General features: G+C 36.7%; 2 protein-coding genes across 4 annotated transcripts in view; both read left to right on the top strand.

Moving 5' to 3' along the window:
• The window catches only part of ARB2A (ARB2 cotranscriptional regulator A), a 484,107-nt gene that overhangs the window by 337,391 nt on the left and 126,794 nt on the right, over positions 1-19,922 (top strand). The window lies entirely within an intron of this gene.
• POU5F2 (POU domain class 5, transcription factor 2) lies at positions 5,360-6,367 on the top strand (the record flags this gene model as incomplete). The annotated part of the gene is made up of 1 exon (XM_081275919.1): positions 5,360-6,367. One exon carries the CDS (start codon positions 5,360-5,362, stop codon positions 6,365-6,367), a length of 1,008 nt encoding a protein of 335 aa, XP_081132045.1.

A 19,922-nucleotide genomic window follows, 5' to 3' on the forward strand; every position in this document is an offset into this window, starting at 1 on the left:
GCAATCACATCACTTTTGTAAAATGTTTTTTTAAATGACAACAAAAAGGAAAAAAATAGTCCTTCACAATCTTAATTTGAAGCTAAAGAAATTCTTTGTTGGTAGCACTGCTACATTCTAGCTTTTCTGTATATGTGTTATAAAAGTAAAAGCATCTTATATTGTTATTCACAAATAGCTATTTTTTAACCCATGTTATTTTTCTCCATTATTCCCTGTGCAAAAAAGATGGTATTATTATCTATTATGAAAATTATTTCATAGAACACTAGATGATTCTCTTTTAGTAACTTCATTGATTTGATTAGCTTTTTTCCATGCTTTAATAACTTTAATGTTTTTATCGTATTATCTTATTAGTTTTTCTTTATATTTAGCACTTGAAGATCCACATAAAAGATTGACAGTTCAATCATTTCAGTCTTATTTTGAGGTAGTTTTCAGTGAACTAATTTGCAATGTGTGATGTTAACTCTCTCAACACAAGGTGGGAGGCTGTTTTCTTACAATACTCAGCTACCAGAGTTTTCCTGGATCCCTGACTTAACTTTCTAAGATCCAGAGAAGGACTTCCCAGTGACTAATCTCTGTCTCCTGCTTTTGTCTTTTGTCTTATTCCCTAAATAACATGGTTCCTGCTGTTCTGTACTTGCCCTTCTGATTGACTCTGCCTTTATATCACAATGCCTGCTCAGTTTGAATTTACTATGACACTTGAGGAAGAGGACAGATAAAGATCAGCACCCTTTAGTCTGCCTTGCTTTTTCTCTCTGGTTTGGATTCAGTTCTTAGATCTTCTGTTCAGCTCTGTTGATTTAACTGTATTCAAGAAGTTTTGTTTCATTTCTTTTTTCCTTTGCAGCCTCTATTAGGAGTCTCACAGACTCTTTAACAAAGCCTGTTCTTCTCTATCTGGAGCATGAGCAATTTTAGGAGAAATGTATTTGGAAAAAAACAAGAAAAAGATCACCTTTGTAGCCAGAGCAATAACTGACCAAAAGGATGACATTACGTTAACGACAGATCACCTTCACATCCAGATGTTTTCATGGATTTAACATACTCAGAGCACTGTGGACAGCTCGTACATTAGCACATTACTTGGCACATACATACAAAATAAATGGTATCTATAATATCCATTTGGGCTTTCTTTATATCCTAGCTGGAGAGCTAAGACAGGAAATTCCAGCTAACTGTTTAAGAAAGCCAATATATCTGAGCAGAAAAGTCAGTAAGTTCAGAGAGGACTGAGATCACTACGGTACAGAATAGACAGACTTCTCCAATAATTGAGCCAAACCAAGCGTTGCAAGGATTTTTACTACTAACTCTGCCTCCACTGTTTCCTGCTTCTTACCATAAGTGGGTCCTTTCAGTTGGTTTTGCCTACTAAAAATAAGCAATATTTTAAAGAGCTCAATAACACAAATCCTGACACTTTGTGCATTTCTACTTAAAACAACACATAAAGAAAACCGCTCTTAATTCCAAAGATCCTATTAATAGATAACTCTCTTCTTTGGGTGAATATAGCTGTCCTGTTCTTCTGACAGAATCTCTTGTCTTCCACTTAACTTATAAATACTTGGGAGCCTGGGACCATGTGTTTCTTATTCTTAATCTGTAATTCCCTGTGGATAAGACTGGCCTGATTCTTACATTATAATCTAATCACTTTCTAAGAAGTCCCCATATTTGTTGAAGGTGATGGATTAGCCTTTCATTTGCCCCAGCCCAAACAGTGCTTGTTGTCTTAAGCATTCCCATCAGCTGCTTTCCTCTGACTTCAATTTCTGTTCCAACCAAATATGCTCCTGCTTGTTTTCCCTGATCACCCTACTGTGAGAGTATATTAAATAATACTTTTAAGAAGATGCAAGACTTCTCTTAAGAATATAAACTTTTCTTAGTGGTTTCTATGCATTAACCAGGAGATGCACACATCGGCCAATCAGATCTAACCAAGTACAGAGAAAGTCTTCACTAAGAGCACCCAAGTTAATTTCAAACCCCATCAAATTAATATAGCTTTACTTTTCAATTTTGTCAATGTTTTGAGTCACTATGTTTTAACGCATTAATATAACAAGCCTTAGTTCAAATTCATGTAGACTTACTTTTTTCCAATTCACTGAAAACATTTTTATTCAACTCTTGTTTCTAAACAACTAATGTATTTTTTCTTTGTGGTTCTCTTGTGCAAATGGACTGTTTTTAATGTTATTAATATGTAATTGCTCTCTTTCATATGTCTTCATAATCTACTTTTCATTCTGTTTGGCAGACACTGGTTGTTTTGTGATTTTGAAAAAAAAATCGCTTGTAGGTATAACATAGAAAGAGTAAATACCAGCAAAATTATTTTAAACAGAATTCTGTGTATTCTAAACTGTTTTTCATAGACTATTATCTTAAAACCTAATTCAAGGCGAGCATGGAATTCTTTTCACCATTAATGCTGCAAAGATTCGTTTTTAAATGTTAAATGACTATTTCTTGGTTTCCCATTATATGCCAGATATGGTTCCAGGTGCTGAGGATCTAATGGTGAACAGACAGACAAGGATTCTGCCTTTAACCAGAATACATTCTAACAGAGGTTGTAATACCACAAATGAATCAGATACATAGTCTGTGGAGATGGCAGTTGATTACCTGATTCTTCTTCTCCCACTGCCATTGTTTCAAGACCTATCTACAACTAGTTTGATTTAATGTTAGGCTACTACCCTCTTCTAGGAAGAAGTACATAAAGGCCTTGGTTCTGATATGAGAGAGAAAAGATGGAGAGGCACCTGGGAAGGTCAAGGTTCTCATTTTAGACTAGAATTAAATGGACATTATTTTAAGAATGAATTATAAAGTATTATCATACTTTAAGCAAACATTGAGCACTATATCAGTTATGTTCCAGGCTTTATAACCCCTACATACCCTAGCTAGAGAGATAGAGACATAAAATAAATAACTACTGATACTTACTGATAGTAACATTGTTACTGGTAATATTACAATAAAAAATATATTAAGTACAATGGGAGTACCACAAAGGCAGTAACACACTCTTGTCTGCCTGAGGTAGGGCTCACCATCAGATGACACCTAAACTGAGTCTTAAGGGTGTTGGGAAGCACAGCATACTTCATTTTTTTCCACAAATACTTACAGAGCACTTTTTAATGTGCCTGATACTATGGTAAACACTGTAGACACAGCAGTGAACCAGATAGAGTCCCTCTTGGCAGTACAGAAACACAATAGATGAATATATATATATATATATATATATATATATATATATATGGTGATGATACATGTTATACCAAAAAATAAAAGTCTTTTCAGAAAAGGAACTTTTCTGAAAAGTAGCAGGGATGCAAATTTTTTAAATCCAGGGACATCGTCTCTAATTAGGTAATATTTGAGTAGAATGCTGAATGATATGAAAGAATAAGACCAAGAAGTAGGGGAAACTATTTCAGACAGAAGAAACAGCATGAACAAAGGACATAATGGGCATAAAAGGGTGGCATTTATACGCAATATGAGATAATCTTTGCTGAAATGTGGAGTATCAAGGGACCAAAGGGTGTAGAGCCACATGTATCATGTTCAAGAATGTAAATGCCCACTTTGTCAACTGGGAAAAGAGGGACTAGATTTTGAAGATAGTTTAAGAAGAAAATGACACATACTTTTGCTTGGTATGGATAGGTTTTGATACGTATGATTTGGTATTTGGAAAATTAGACCTAGCAATAGTATGCAGGATGAATCTAAATAAGAAGCACAAGAAGCCAGTTATAAGATTATTGTGATTTTACAGATGAGAAATTATGTGGCTTGAATTAAGTTAGTAAATGAGGCTCACGTGGAGATGGTAGAGTTTAATTGCTTTAGGAGAGCTAGTTTATAAGATTTGGTGTTCTGTGGAATATGGGAAAGGTCAAGAACAACTCCAGGGCTTAAGTGTGGGTGGCTGAGTGGGTGGTAATGCCATTAACCAGCTCATAAGTCCCTGGAAGTTGGGTGGCAGATTTAGAAGCTCAGAAAAATGAATTTTATTTGGGGCAGTGGAAATACAGGACTGGATATTAGAAGAGTATCAGGGCTGGAATACATATTTGGCTGTTACTGGCATCTCATATAAATTTTAAAAGGAGAAGCAACAAAAAGAAGTATCTGTCAGAAACTACAGAGAAAATGAGTAGGATGAGAATTTTTTTAAATGCCATTGGATTTGACAGTTGGAAGTGTATCAGTGACTTCAAGAAGATCCGGTTCAGTAGATGTGCATGGAGACAAGGCCATATCATGATTGGGTTAAAGAATGAAGGAGTAAGAAGCTGAGATCATCCCACCAAAGTCACTGTCCTTTTCTTCCTTAAAAGCGTTAAACCTTAGGTCAGATATTTTCTTTCTTCTCCCTCCTTAGATTTCTTAGGAGTGGATGCTGTAGTTAAGGCATAATGGAGGTACAAATTAAGATCCTTTGGTCTGTAGTGGGAGAGTGGTCACAGATAGAGGAACCTGATGTTGTTAAATTAGATACTGCAGGGAATATCCTTATGGGGAAACAGCAAGTACAGTCCAGAGACCTGTATCCAGAAGAAGAAGAAAAAAAAAAAAACAGGTAGGTCTCTGTTTTATGAGGACTTGCAGGGCTAGTGGGAAAAACATGGAATTAGTAAAGAAACTCCACCCTAATGAGACAGTGGAATCTGGTCGAGTGTGGGGGTGGGGTAGAATCTGAGGCAGTAAACTGATGTTATCTAGAAATTCAAGTACATGTGTCTAGATTTCGTAGGACACTGGGACTGAGGATGTTCAAAGAAGGGACTGTTGGCAGTCCTTTTGGCAATAAAGATAGTAGAGACGGAATAGTTTATGGATCACAAGGTCGCCCTTAGACCTGTCATGTGGATGTTTAATTAATATTTGTGAAGCCAAGAGGCAGTTCAGAGGATGTGGGAGGAAGGGATTAGATGTCAGAGTTTCTGAAGAGCTATAAGTAAATACCTGAGTTGCATTCAGGGATAGATGGAGGCTCCGACTAAAGATCCCCAAACCACTTGGAGGGCCAGAACTCCAGGTTGTACCTTGGTAGTTGAGAATAATGCTCAGTTAGAGAGACTCACTCCCTTAACCTCAGAGACCTAAGGAGTTACCATTGAATTGATTTGTGAGATATCCCACTTCTGCACACACACAAAAAACACACCCTTAGCCCTCTTGCTTGCCACTCTGTCTCCTGCCCACCCGGGGGGCGGGGCTCGAGGGCAAGGCTGGTAGCTGTTTCAGTCCTCGAGAGCCATCAGTTCCTACCAGACTCTTGCTGGGGGAGCCGGCCTACCCCATGGCAGGACACAGGACCTCAAACTTGAACCCCCTTCAATCCAGTGGCGGGGGTGGCTCCGGAGGGCCAGTGTCCTTGAGGGTTGACACTCCAACCTTATTGAGTGCCCAGGTGGCTCCTGGCAGGATGATGGTCCAGCCAGGAGTTGGGCCAGGCATTTTCCCAGGCCCTGACATGTGGGGGGTGCCCCTGGGTTCCCTGCCTTATGAATTCCGGGGCAGGATGACCTCCTGTGGAGCTGGCGAAATAGGAGTCTGGTGCCAGAGACCCCCCGAAGGCACTTGTTCTGGACCTTACATTGCTCTGCGGAGTCTCCCGAAATTGGCGCTGCCCGAAGATGTCTTAGCTATTAAGAAGGAGATGGAGCAGCTGGCTAAGGAGCTGAAGCTGAAGAGGATGACCCTAGGGTACTCGCAGGCGGATGTGGGGTTCGCCGTGGGAGCTATGTTTGGAAAGGTGCTTAGCCAGACAACCATATGCCGCTTCGAGGCCCAGCAGCTCAGCCTCGCCAACATGTGGAAGCTGCAGCCGCTGCTGAAAATGTGGCTACAGGAAGTGGATGCCAAGAACCTTCTGGGCTTATGCAAAATGGAGATGATTCTGCAGCAAGCTCAGAAGCGGAGACGGGCAAGCAGGGAGAGACGAATCAGAAACAACCTGGAGAAACTCTTCCTGCAGTGCCCAAAGCCTACACCCCAGCAAATCAGCCGCATCGCTGGGCACCTCCGGCTGCAGAAGGACTTGGTCCAAATTTGGTTCTATAACCGGAACCAGATGGGCAGTCGGCCAATCAACGACGCCTTCCCACTGGAGAATGTGGGAATGGCCGGGCCTTCTTTCCCAGGGCCACCAGTGTGCTTTCCCCTGGCACCAGGGCTCCATTTTGATTTTTCCCACTATGGGGGGTCCTACCTTACACCCATGTACTCCTCTACCCGTTTTCCTGGGGGAGGAGCCCTCCTCTGTGCCCCGGCCACCACTCTGGGCCTCCCCAGGCTTTCAAGCTGAGGGGCTTGTCCCATTGGGGAAGATAAGAGAGGGAGGGAAAGGGAAAGCTGGGGAAGTCCCTGGGATTCATTTCAGGGCCCTTAGCCTTTTGTTAAGAATATGTACTAGGGAATGAGGGTGGGAATTGTTTAGGAAAAAATTGGGAGGGAAGTTGAAGTTTACAACTGCTTTGTTTTTCCCTAATATTGACTTGAAGGCATATTACAATATATAGTTAGTTTCTATATTTTGTTTCTTTCTTTTTTCTTTAATTCATCGAAGATTGTGTCTGTTTCTTGTGGTTATCAGGAAGCAGTGGATTTGATTTTTTTTTCTCATAAACACACTACTGAGTCAAAAATTCAAGTCAGGAAGACTACTTCAATATACCATTTTTTAAAAATTAAAAACCATCAGCACTTTGCATAAACATAAAATCCAGGATAATAGTATCCCCTGCAGAAAGGCTTGAGAATAGCATAAGAAAGGAGTACACACAACCCACCCAGAGCCCTTGCTGAAACACATGAGTTTACTTGGAAGCTATCTTTTTTCTAATTCACGTTTTTATTTGCAGTGCCCCAGCTTTGTGTGGAGGGTCTCAGTTGAACTGTCCACTTTATGCCGTCCCATGAGTTTATCTCTTGTCCTGACACTGAAGTCACTCTATTCTAAACCCCTTTGTTACTGAGATTGACAAGCTGAACAACTGTAGCTTCAGCCCCACCTCCAGCATACTTCTCTGGGTTTCAGCTCCATTTCGTTTGTCCCCTGAAAATTTTCTGTACTTTCTTCTAAATTCAGAAATACTTGTGAGAGTATGTTTGTGATACTTGATATAACTCCTGTTTGCTTTTGCTATTGTACATCTTAACTCTCTTCTCCAACATTTTCACTGATATTGGTTCTTTTCTACTTTTCCACATTCATTTTGGTCAGTTTTGATTATCCTATACTCAGTGTAAATCATAATCCCTGTTTAGGGCTGGGAATGTAATTCAGTGGTAGAGTTCATGCTTAGCATGCACAACACCTTGGGTTCAATCCCCAGCAACAAAAAGCAAAAACCAAAATCATCTTTCAGATCTATTGCCACGCATATGCAAGTATTATCTGTCTTATAATTCTATTCCTATATATTATATCTGTGGTTATGAATTCTTTTTTACTTATTAATCTTATCTGTTTTTGCCTTTTCTTTTTTCTTAGTAAGTCTTGCAAGGAATTTGTCTAGACATATATTTATCATAATTTTTAATGCATTGTACAAATTAATGAGTTTCACTATGGCATTTCCATACATATATTTATCATGTTTTGATCATGTCCACCCTCCTTTCTCCCCTTTGTTCTCCTCCTCCCCTGAATCTCCTTCCTCTTCCATAGTAGTCTCTCTTCTACTTCTAGATTATCTTTTTTTCCCCCATACATAAGAGACAATTTGCAATATGTACCTTTCTGGGTCTTTGGTAAAGATGCTGTCTTTTCTCCTGTGTATGTTTTTAGTTCCTTCATTGAGAGTGGTTGGCTGAAAATGTATAGGTTTATTTCTGGGTCCTCTATTCTATCTCACTGATCTGTTTTTATGCCAATACCATGCCATTTTTGTTACAATGGCCATGCTGTATAATTTGAAATCTAGTGTTGGATTGCCTCCAGCATTGCTCTTTTTGCTGTAGGTTGGTTGCTTTGGCTATTCAGGGTCTTTGTGCTTCAATATGAATTTTTAAATGATTGTTTCTACATTTTGTAGAGAATGTATTGGTACTTTCATGGGGATTGCATTGAATCTATACATCACTTTCAGTAGTGTAGCAATTTTAACTTTAATCTTCCCATTCCGTGAATATGGTCTTTCTACCCGCTAGCATCTTCTTTAATTACTTTCTTCAGTATTTTATGATTTTTATGATAGAGGTCTTTCATCTCCTTGGTTAAGGTTATTTCTAGCTTTTTGTTTATTCCTAGTCTTTGTTAGGGTGTGTGTGTGTGTGTGTGTGTGTGTGTGTGTGTGTATTTGTTGTAATGGTATTGTTTTCCTGATTTCTTTCTCAGTGAGTTCATTACTGGTATTTTCAAAAGCTACTAATTTTTGTATGTTGATTTTGTGTCCTGCTACTTTTCTGAATTTATCTGTTCTAAGTCTTTTGGTGAAGTCTTTAGGGTTTTCTAAATATAGAATCACTCTGTCAGCAAAAAAAAAAAAAAAGTATTTGACTTCATCCTTTCCTGTTTGCATACCTATGATTTCTTTCATTTATTTAATTTTAATTGCTCTGTCTAAAATTTCAATTACTATATTGAGTAAGAGCAGTAAGAGTGGACACTCTTGTGGTCCTGATTTTAGAGAAAATGTTTTCAGTTTATCCCATTCAATATAATGTTGGCTATGGGTTACTCATTATTGTATGGAGCCTATCTCTCTCTTCACATCCTATGGTGTTTGTTTTATAAAATTGGGTGCTCCATGTTCAGTACATGAATATTTACAATCATTATATCTTCTTAAAGAATTGTTCCCTTTATCAGTACATATCATCCTTCTATACCTAATTTATTCAGGGATTTTATCATGAAGGGATATTAGATTTTATCAAAGGCTTTTTCTGCATCTGTTGAGGTGATTTTGTGATTTTTTATCTTTGATTCTATTTGTGTGCTATATTATATTTATTGATTTGTGAATGTTGAATCAATTTTGCATTCCTGGAATTAAACCACTTGATATAAGTGTGTACTCATTTTAGTATGCTCTTGAATTCAATTTTCAAGTGTTTTATTGAGGAATTTTTTTATCCATGTTCACCAAGGATATTGACCTATAGTTTTTTTTTTTTTTGGTTTGGTTTTATTGTTGTTGTTGTATCCTTATCAATTTTGGACAGCAGGATAATAATGTCTTCACAAATTGAGTTTGGAAGTGTTCTATCCCTTTCTGTGTTATGGAATAGTTTGAAGTGCATTTGAAAGTCCAGTAAAATTCAGCAGTGAATCTGTCCAGTTCTAGTCTTTCTTTGCTGGGAGACTTTGTATTACTGCTTCAGTGTCATTCATAGTTATTGATCTGCTTAGTTTATATCCTCTTGGTTCAATTTTGATGGGTCATATATGTCCAGAAACTTGTCCATTTCTTTTAGATCTTATAGTTTATGAGCATATAGTTTTTTAAATTATTCCCTAATAGTCCTATTGATTTTGATGGTATCTATTGTAATATCCTCTTTTTCATCTCTAGTGGTACTTTTTGAGTTTTCTTTCTCTTTAGCTAAGGATTTGTCAATTTTATCTTTTAAAAGAATGAACTCTTTGTTTTAATGATACTTTGTATCATCCTTTTAGTGTCTATTTCATTTATGTCTGTCCCGATCTTTGTTATTTCTTTCCTTCTATTTATTTTGAATTTAGTTTGTTCTTGGTTTTCTAAGACTTTGAAATGCATCATTAAGTCATTTATTTGAACTCTCTCCCTCTCTCATAAGTATAAACTTTCCCCTTAGTTCTACATTTGCTATGTCACACAAGCTTTGTGTTTTGTGTTCCCATTTTCATTTCATTCTAGGAAATTTTTAATCTCCCCCACCCTGATTTCTTCAAAAACCCGCTATTTGTTCAGAAGTGTATTGTTCAATCTCCATGCATTGGTATGATTTTTATAGTTTCTCTTGCTGTTGATCTCATTTCACTATGATGTGATAAGATGCAAAAATTATTTCAACATTTTAAAATTTGCTAAGGCTGCTTTATGGCCTAATATATGATCTATTTTTGGAAAAAGTTCCATGTGCTTATGTGAAAAGTGTGTTCTGCCACTCTTGAATGGAATATTCAGTAGATATCTATAAAGTTCATTTGATCCTAGTGTAACTCATCTCTGTTGTTTCTTTGTTGATTTCTTTCACCTAGATAATCTATCTGTTGGTAAGAGTTGAGTAATGAAGTTACTCATTATTATATTGGGGCCTATCTCTCCCTTCACATCTTATGGTGTTTGTTTTATAAAATTGGATACTCCCTGTTCAGTACATGAATATTCACAATCATTATATCCTCTTAAAGAATTATTCCCTTTATCAGTATATAGTGATTTTGTCTTTTCTAACTGATTTGGCTGAAAGTCTTTTTGTCAGACATTAGTATAGCTACTCTGCTTTCTTTCAGCTTCCATTTGCTTAGAATATCATTTTTTACTCTTAAATTTGGGGTCTTTGTCTTTTCTGGTGAGGCAATTTTTTGCAGGCAGCATGTTGTTGGGTCTTATTTTTAATCCACCCAGCCTGTCTACATCTTTAATTGGAGAGTTAACATCATTTACATTTTATTATTGAAATGTACTTGTTTCTCTCATTTTGTTGTTTTTCTTCCTGTTGTTTTGAATATTTTGTTTGTTATTTCCTCTCCAATTTATTTTAGAGCTTGATAGTTTTCTGTATTAGTGATGTTTCTTTCCAAATTCTCATGTGCTTCTCTACACTTCTGGTAAGATTTATTTTTCCCATGCTTCATGATTGTTTGTCATTTTTCTTCTTCTGGCTAGAGAATTTTCATTGGTTTACTAGTCATGAATTCCCTTAGTTTGTTGTTATCATGTAAGGTCTTTATTTCTACTTCAATTCTGAAGAATAACTTTGATGGATAAAGTAATCTAAGTTGGCAGTTATTTTCTTTCAAACTTTGAAATGCATCATTTCGTGCTTTCCTGGCCTAATTTAGAATTTCTGTTGAGAAACCTGCTGTTACTCTGTTAGATTTGCCTTTATATGTGGCTTGGTGCTTCTTTCTTGAAGCTTTTAATATGCTTTCTTTGTTCTGTGCTTTTTGCAGTTTAATTATAATGCAAAATGAAGGCATCCTTTTCTAGTTGTATCTATTTGGGGTTCTAAATACTTCTTGTACCTGGTTGTCGATGTGGTTGCCAAGACTTGGGAAATTTTATGCTGTCATTCTACAGAATGGGTTTTATATGTCTTCAGTCTATAGGTCTCTTATCTATTTGAATTATGCATATGTTTGTTCTTTAAATAGTGTACCAGAGATCCTATATATTCTGTTTGTTCTTTCTTTTCTTTTCTTTATTACTGTCTGAATGTGATAATTTCCCAACCTTATCTTCAAGTCCTGATGGGTTTTTTTTTCCTTCTACACATTCTATTGGTGAGGCTTTCAATTCAGTTTTTAAAATGACTTGTTGAGCTTTTCATTTTCTTGATTTCCGTTTGGTTCTTTTTAAAAATCTCTATCTCTGCATTGAATTTCTCATCCATATCCTGCATCTTTTCCATAATCATCTGTTAATTTGTATCCTCTTGGAATTCACTGAGCTTTTAAAAAATCATTCTTTAGAATTCTTCATCCAGTATTTTATACATTTCAGTATCTTATGAATCAGTCAGTATAGATGTATCTATTTACTTTAGGTTGTCATATTGTCTTGTTTTTAATTTTTCTTGTGTTTCCATATTGATATTTGTATATTTAAATGTAAGGACCTTCTTAATAAGAACCTTTTCTTGATATTGGTTTCTTGTGTCATGATAAGTTTATTTACATTTGGACTTCATAGTATAGTTTCCCTGTGGCTTCTTTGGCTGTGGTTAGAGGGTTTTGACATGATGTATACTGTATCAGAGCCTGGGGGACCTTCTTTCTGTATAAGACTGGCAAGAATATGGTCCTTCTGGTAGTTCAGGCAGGCATGATGTAAACAGTAGAATATGTGAGGTGCACCCTCTGTGGTTATTCCTCCAATCTTGTCAGCAATATGTGGGCTGATAGGATATAGGAACAATCTATGCTGAGCTCCCTCATAGATTCATTGTCCACACCATTGTGTTATTCCTCTCTGCTCTTGCTATGGTAGTGAATTTCCAGGAGCATGACTTCACACCACTCCTTGCTGTGCTTACTTAGAACAAAATCTATGACTAGGGGCTCTTAACTCCCTGTTTTTTTTTTTAAGTAAGTTGAATATCTGTCAAGGTTCAAGTGGGGTTCTTTGTGACTATTGTAAGATTGTAAAGTGTAGTTTTTCTGACTTGGGCTGGAAGTTTAGCTCAGCAGCAGCACCTCCATCCAAACTACTCAAATGGTGGCTGTGCTGATCCCCAGGATCACATAGAAAGAAGGAAACAACTAGCAGATAATAAAATAAAGAAAATAATAAAGTATAAAGAAATGAAATCAGCTACACCACCATTAACAACAGAAAACAAACAGGCAAAAAAATACATGGAATGAATAAAAAGGTAAAAAGAATTAATTTAAGAAAATAGAAGTTAAAAGAGAGGAGAAATAGAACTAAATGGAAAATAGGAACTTTTTAAACATTAAAAAAGCAATAAAGAGGGCTGGGGTTGTGGCTCAGCAGTAGAGCACTTGCCTAGCATGTGTGAGACCATGGGTTCTATCCTCAGCACCACATAAAAATAAATAAAATAAAGGTATTGCATCCAAAATAAATCAATAAATAAAGAGGGAAAACAGGAAAAGATAAAAATGTAGGGGAAAGGGAAAGGAAAAAAAACATTAGGTATTAAGAGAAAAATAAAACACATATATAAACATATACAAATACAAAGAACAGCAATAATAATATCTTAATAAAAATAAAAGTTTCCTCTCCACCAAGGTACTTTATTATACAGGCAAGAGTGGATGATCATAATCCATACCAATCAGAATTTCTCTCCATGCCTTCTTAGGCTATGTCCCCTTGGGAGAGAGCAAAGGGTGGGAGTTATTCACCCTCTTCTTTCCTTTGTTGTGCTTATATGGCAATCAGCAGTAGTTATGGTCAGAACCATTGGAATACTTCTCAGCTCCCCTGAACACCAAAATGAGCTAAAGCAGAACTCCGAGCTCTGCAGGGAAAGATTCACTCTGCAATTATTTGAGCTGCACACTCTAGGAGTAGGGAAGACACCAATTTTGTAGTGTGTCACTAAGTTAGCGTGGTGTGCACCCAGGCCTTTTTTTGCAGGGCTGACACTGGGTACTGCAGTATGTCTAGGACTCTGGCATCTTCTGTGCTACATTCTCTTCCTTGTGAGGAGATATCCTGTTTCTATTTCATAGGATTATAATAACAATGCCATTACTTTCTTCCTCAGTGCTGCCATCATCATTGCACCCACAACTAGGGGATCTAGGCCCTTTGATGGTATAATCCTCATTCTCACAACATCCTTGTAAGATTAGGCAATGGAACCAAGTTTTATATTACATCTCCCATACTCCACAGCATGGAACAGCCCCAGTTACACCTCAGCTTTGCAATGCTTTAAAAACAAAAATTCAGGTAAGCATGAAGTCCTTGCATTCTTCTGACTTTTTTAAAATTGCCTAATGATAAAGAACAAATTGTCACAAATCAAATTTTCAAAACACAAAATATTCATTGTTTCAGGTAGACAATGGATAGGTATAGAGATTACATGAATCTATAAGATTAGATTGAGTCCTTAATCACATTGGAAATTTTATGGCCACAAGACAGGTGCAAATGAACAGTGTTTACCATAGTCTAGTGTCCCTCATGACACTGTCTAAAATAGAGCCCCACACATATGGAGAAGATTCATTTCTATACTGCAGCTTCTTTATCCTTGAGACTTATATCACTGCTCAAGGAAAACTTAATTCCTGCTCTTAATATTTCTTATTTTTGTTGTTGGGGATGAGGATAACTGAGGATTGAACCTGAGAGTTTTGGGGTTTTTTTTGTTTTTTCCCAAGACAGAGTCTCAATACAATGCTTAGGGCCTTGCTAAGTTTTGGGCTGATGCAGGCCCCAAATTTGCCATCCTTCTGACTCAGCCTCCCAAGTCACTGGGATTATAAGCATGCACCATAACACCTGGCTCTGCTCTTTATATTTCTGTTTAAGAAAATGTTTAAGGGCTGGGGATGTGGCTCAAGCGGTAGCGCGCTCGCCTGGCATGCGTGTGGCCCGGGTTCGATCCTCAGCACCACATACCAACAAAGATGTTGTGTCCGCCGAGAACTAAAAAATAAATATTAAAAAAAAAATTCTCTCTCACTCTCTCTTAAAAAAAAAAAAAAAAAAGAAAAAGAAAATGTTTAAGCTAAGTGTTGTGGCATATGCCTGTGGTCCTGGCTACTTGGGAGGCTGTCATAAGAGGATCAACTGAATTTAAGAAATTCAAAAATAGCCCCAGCAACATAGCAAGGCCCTGTCTCAAAAACAAAAGCAAAATAAACCAAGAAAATTAAAGAGAATTAAAAGGAAAAAATCTGTTAAAGAAAAACCAAAATGTTTAGTAACATAAGTTCTTCTGACTCCTTAACTAAATGCAATGACATGGAGTCCACAAGTTCATGTCGGGGTAAAGCTGAATTAGTGCCTTGGTCTCTGCCCCACGATTTATAGCAGCCCAGAGAGATCATTTCCCTGCACACACATGCCACACAGATCCAGTGTGACAAATGTATACTTTTTTTTTCTTGTCAGTGTCTGAAGAGAGAGTACTAAGGATACACATAAGTTAGTGTAAGCGAAATCAAACATTAATTGCTTAGCTTTTGATTCAACAGATGATTGAATCATCTGAATTTAGTGGGATAATCCACTTTTAGTCCACTAAAAGTCACACAGCACAAGCTGATTCCTTCCTTTTCCTATACAACCATTTTGGAAAGCTTTGGGGGGGAGATATTTCAACAGAAATCAGGTAGTATTTGATGAGGGTAAACTGATTATCCTGTAAGCATTCAGCTTCTAAAAACTAGTAGCCACTGACCCAAGCTGCTCCTTCAATTCTTTTGCTACCTCTGCAGATTTGAAGAAATTGTGATGAACTGTTAATATCAGGGAGTAACACTAATAGTCTGTAGCCCAGCCTAGTTACATCATTCACACATCTGCTCCATCTCTGCTTAGGTCAGTACTGACTGGCACATGCCATTAATCAGCCTTTACATGATTTGAAATGAGATTTTTCACCCCTGGTTTTCTTGACTTGGTATAAGAAGAAAAGACTAAGCCTTAGGAAAACTTTTATATTAATCCGATGTTGAATTTTTCAGTGTTTTTTTTCAGAGATTTTTTTAGATATATACATGTAAACCACCACACTCTTGATTTTCTTCCATTTCAGGGATGCCACTGATAGCTTTAACGAGAACAATTTCAGTACAGTAGTTAGAGAGGCAGATATCAGCAACAGTACCAGATACCTTGATTTAAATAAAAAATTCCACTGGGTGCAGTGGCACATGCCTATAATTCCAATGACTCTGGAGACTGGAGCAGGAGGATCACAAGTTCAAATCCAGTCTCAGCAATCTGGTGAGGCCTTAAACAACTTAGCAAGACCCTGTCTCTAAATAAAATATAAAAAGGGCTGGGGAGGTGGCTCAGTAGTTAAGGACCCCTGGGTTCAATCACTGTTACAAAAAAAATTAATCGGTTAATTAATTCCAACCACTTGTTTCAATGGTCTTCACCATCATTCTGAAACTGTTTATCAGATGTTTCCATTTTCTTTAGAAGAAGAAAGTTTTTATGTTTTTTTGTTGGTTTGTTAATATTGTTTTTGGTGCTGGGAATAGAACCTATGGCCTCATACATGCTAGATAAGTGTTCTACCACTGAACTAGACCCTCAGCCCAATCTTAACCTGAAGACCTTGAACCCCTATAGAATATAAACAGCATTTGTATCTCTGCATTTTTCTAAAGATGGTTGACAGCCTTCATCAAATTTTCAGAGGGGCCCATTACTCTTTGTAGATCTTCAGTTTCAGAATTAAAGAATCACCTTTCCTTTGGCCACTTTACTTTCAGAAATTTTTCCATAACACTGCCGAGAGAGAGAGAGAGAGAGAGAGAGAGAGAGAGAGAGAGAGAGAGAGAGAGAGAGAGAGAGAGGGAGGAAGGAGAAAATCTGTATTTTCTGGATATCCCTATGTAAGTCTTCCAAGTTCGGAACAAATACTACATTGACTATTACCTTTCTTGTTCTTATACTTTTATCAATCTTTAACACTTTAATTACATTCTTACCATACATAATAATTTTTTTTAATTTTTTATTGATTATTTAAAGCATTACATAGCTCATGATATATCATCTTTCATACATTAGACTCAAATTGTGTTTTGAACTCCCATTTTCACCCCAAATATAGATTGCAGAATCACATCTGTTACATATTCACATTTTTACATAATGCCATATTAGTGTCTGTTGTATTCTGCTACCTTTCCTATCCCCTACTATCCCCCCTCCCCTCCCCTCCCCTCCCATCTTCCCTCTCTATCTCCCCTGCTGTTATTCAATTCTCTCCCTTTTTTCCCCTCCCCCTTGCCCCTCATAGCCTCTTATAATTTTATGTATCCTTGAAGGTCTCCTACCATTTCCATATGCTTTCCCTTCTCTCTCCGTTTCTCTCCCCCCATTCATCTTTGTTTACTGTAGTCTTTTCCACATGCTCTTCCTTCCTGTTCTGTTCTTAGTTGTTCTCTTTATATCAAAGCAGACATTTGGCATTTGTTTTTTAGGGCTTGGCTAGCTTCACTTAGCATAATCTGCTCTAATGCCATCCATTTCCCTGCAAATTCTATGATTTTGTCATTTCTTAGTGCTGCATAATATTCCATTGTGTATAGATGCCACATTTTTTTTATCCATTCATCTATTGAAGGGCATCTAGGTTGGTTCCACAGTCTAGCTATTGTGAATTGTGCCGCTATAATCATTGATGCAGCCGTATCCCTATAGTGCACTCTTTTAAGGTCCTCAGGGAATAGTCCGAGAAGTGCAATAGCTGGGTCAAATGGTGGTTCCATTCCCAGGTTTCCCAGGAATCTCCATACTGCTTTCCAAATTGGCCTCACCATTTTGCAGCCCCACCAGCAGTGTACAAGTGTACCTTTTTCCCCACATCCCCGCCAACACTTGTTGTTGTTTGACTTCATAATGGCTGCCAATCTTACTGGAGTGAGATGGTATCTTAGGGTGGTTTTGATTTGCATTTCTCTGATTGCTAGAGATGGTGAGCATTTTTTCATGAACTTGTTGATTGATTGTATGTCCTCCTCTGAGAAGTGTCTGTTGAGGTCCTTGGCCCATTTGTTAATTGGGTTATTTGTTATCTTATTGTTTAATTTTTTGAGTTCTTTGTACATTCTGGATATTAGGGCTCTATCGGAGGTGTGGGGGGTAAAGATTTGTTCCCAGGATGTAGGCTCTCTATTTACCTCTTTTATTGTTTCTCTTGCTGAGAAAAAACTTTTTAGTTTAAGTAAGTCCCATTTGTTTATTCTGGTTGTTAACTCTTGGGCTATGGGTGTCCTATTAAGGAATTTGGAGCCCGACCCCACAATTTGTAGATCGTAGCCAACTTTTTCTTCTATCAGACGCAGTGTCTCTGATTTGATATCTAGCTCCCTGATCCATTTTGAGTTAATTTTTGTGGATGGCGAGAGAAAGGGATTCAATTTCATTTTGTTGCATATGGATTTCCAATTTTCCCAGCACCATTTGTTGAAGATGCTATCCTTCCTCCATTGCATGCTTTTAGCCCCTTTATCAAATATAAGATAGTTGTAACTTTGTGGATTAGTCTCTGTGTCTTCTATTCTGTACCATTGGTCCACCCGCCTGTTTTGGTACCAGTACCATGCTGTTTTTGTTACTATTGCTTTGTAGTACAGTTTGACCTCTGGTATCGCTATACCTCCAGATTCACACTTCCTGCTTAGAATTGCTTTTGCTATTCTGGGTCTTTTGTTTTTCCATATGAATTTCATGATTGCTTTGTCTATTTCTACAAGAAATGCCGTTGGTATTTTGATTGGCATCGCATTAAACCTATAGAGAACTTTGGGTAATATCGCCATTTTGATGATGTTAGTTCTGCCTATCCATGAACCATACATAATAATTTCTCCTCTTCCCAGAAGTTTTTTTTATCTATTGTCTAAGAAAACATGAGATGTTTAGATCTAGTCCTTATTCCAGACCATTACTTTTTTTCTTGAATCAGCACTTGTTTCTATAATTTCATATTTTTGAAATGAATGATCTATATATCCTTCTTTATTATACTGGAACTGTGTCACAGGGATTCATTTTTCAGACTAGCTGCTTTTGTTTATGGCTTTCTTCTAGAAATAGTCTTGCTTACTAAACAGTATTGGTTTTCTTGGCAGAATCTGTTCATGATGAATTCTTTTCAGAGTAAAAAATGGTATTATCTATGTAGAACAATGTTTTTAAAGTGAAAACTACCATACCATTCCAATAAAATCCTAGTGTAATGAGGGGTTAGTACTTGACAAAGTGATTCTAAACTAAAAGATAGAGTTAGGTGGCTTTGTTCTGTCAGGTGTTATGAAAAACTACAATCATTTAACCAGTGTAAAAATAAGTGTGGCCAAAGTAACAGAAACAAATATTTGATACTTCACCTATTGGTATGTGAATCAGTACAACCTTCAATGAAAGGATACGAGGTCATTCTTACAAGAAAGTTTTAAAATATGTTTTTCTTCTGGTCTATGATTTCAAGTTTTAAGATAAGAAGATTTTGTGTATTTGTGATATAATTTTAGCAATAAGGGTGGTCACTATGTCATTTAAAAATTTTGACAACAAAATATTAGAAATAACCTACATGTTCAGCAAAGGATTAAATAATTAAAGTGTAATACGATGTTATAGTTAAAACTGTTATAGAACTGCACAGTTTTTGACAAATAGAAAGTTTAGACTAGATTGTTGAATGAGGCAAAATAGCTTATTAAGCTTTGTAATATTGTTTTTTAAAACAATATGTACAGTACATAGAAAAAATTTAAGGTTATGTATTGTTAATGACTTTTTAAATTGTTTCTATATATATTTATTAGATATATATTTTTAAAAATCCAAGAAATATTTTTAATTTTTTTTTAGTTGTCAATGGACCATTATTTTATTTATTTATGTGTGGTGCTGAGAATCGCATCCAGTGCTCCACACAATGCTAGGCAAGTGCTCTACCATTGAGTTACTGAGATACAACCCCAGCCCCCAAGAAATATTTTTAAAGCAAGGCTCTATGAAATCTAGAATTAAAAAATATATATATTCTTCTTTGTCTCTGAACTAGCAATTTCTCATTACAAAGCAATATTTAAAAGAGTAAAAACAACCTTTTAATTTTTAGTCATATTTGTAGTTCTATAAAAGAAGGCAGATTTCTAAATGGGGGAGTACTGGGAAATATAAGAGAAAGACTGCTAAAAATGAAATTTTTTTTTTTTAAATCTGATGCCCATTAATGCTAAAGAGCTGTAGTGTAGCTAGTAAGTGAAGACACCTGCCATATGTCTGTTTTCCTGCACAACATGGTAATTTACAATTACAATTAATGTGTTTATATACCTCTGTACAGTTAACCCATATTTAGAATGTAATATAAACCCAAATCATTTTCATGTTTCTGTTTATTTTCCAGTTTTAAAAAGCATTTGAACATATCAAAATCCTGATTTTAATGCAGTAGAGTTTTCCTAGCTTGTCATTTTTGGAGAAACCAAATGAATATAAATGAGATCTATGGATTTCTCAGTT

The sequence above is a fragment of the Spermophilus citellus genome, assembly GCF_964194105.1.
Source record: "Spermophilus citellus genome assembly, chromosome: 1".
In the NCBI taxonomy this organism is placed as follows: domain Eukaryota; kingdom Metazoa; phylum Chordata; class Mammalia; order Rodentia; family Sciuridae; genus Spermophilus; species Spermophilus citellus.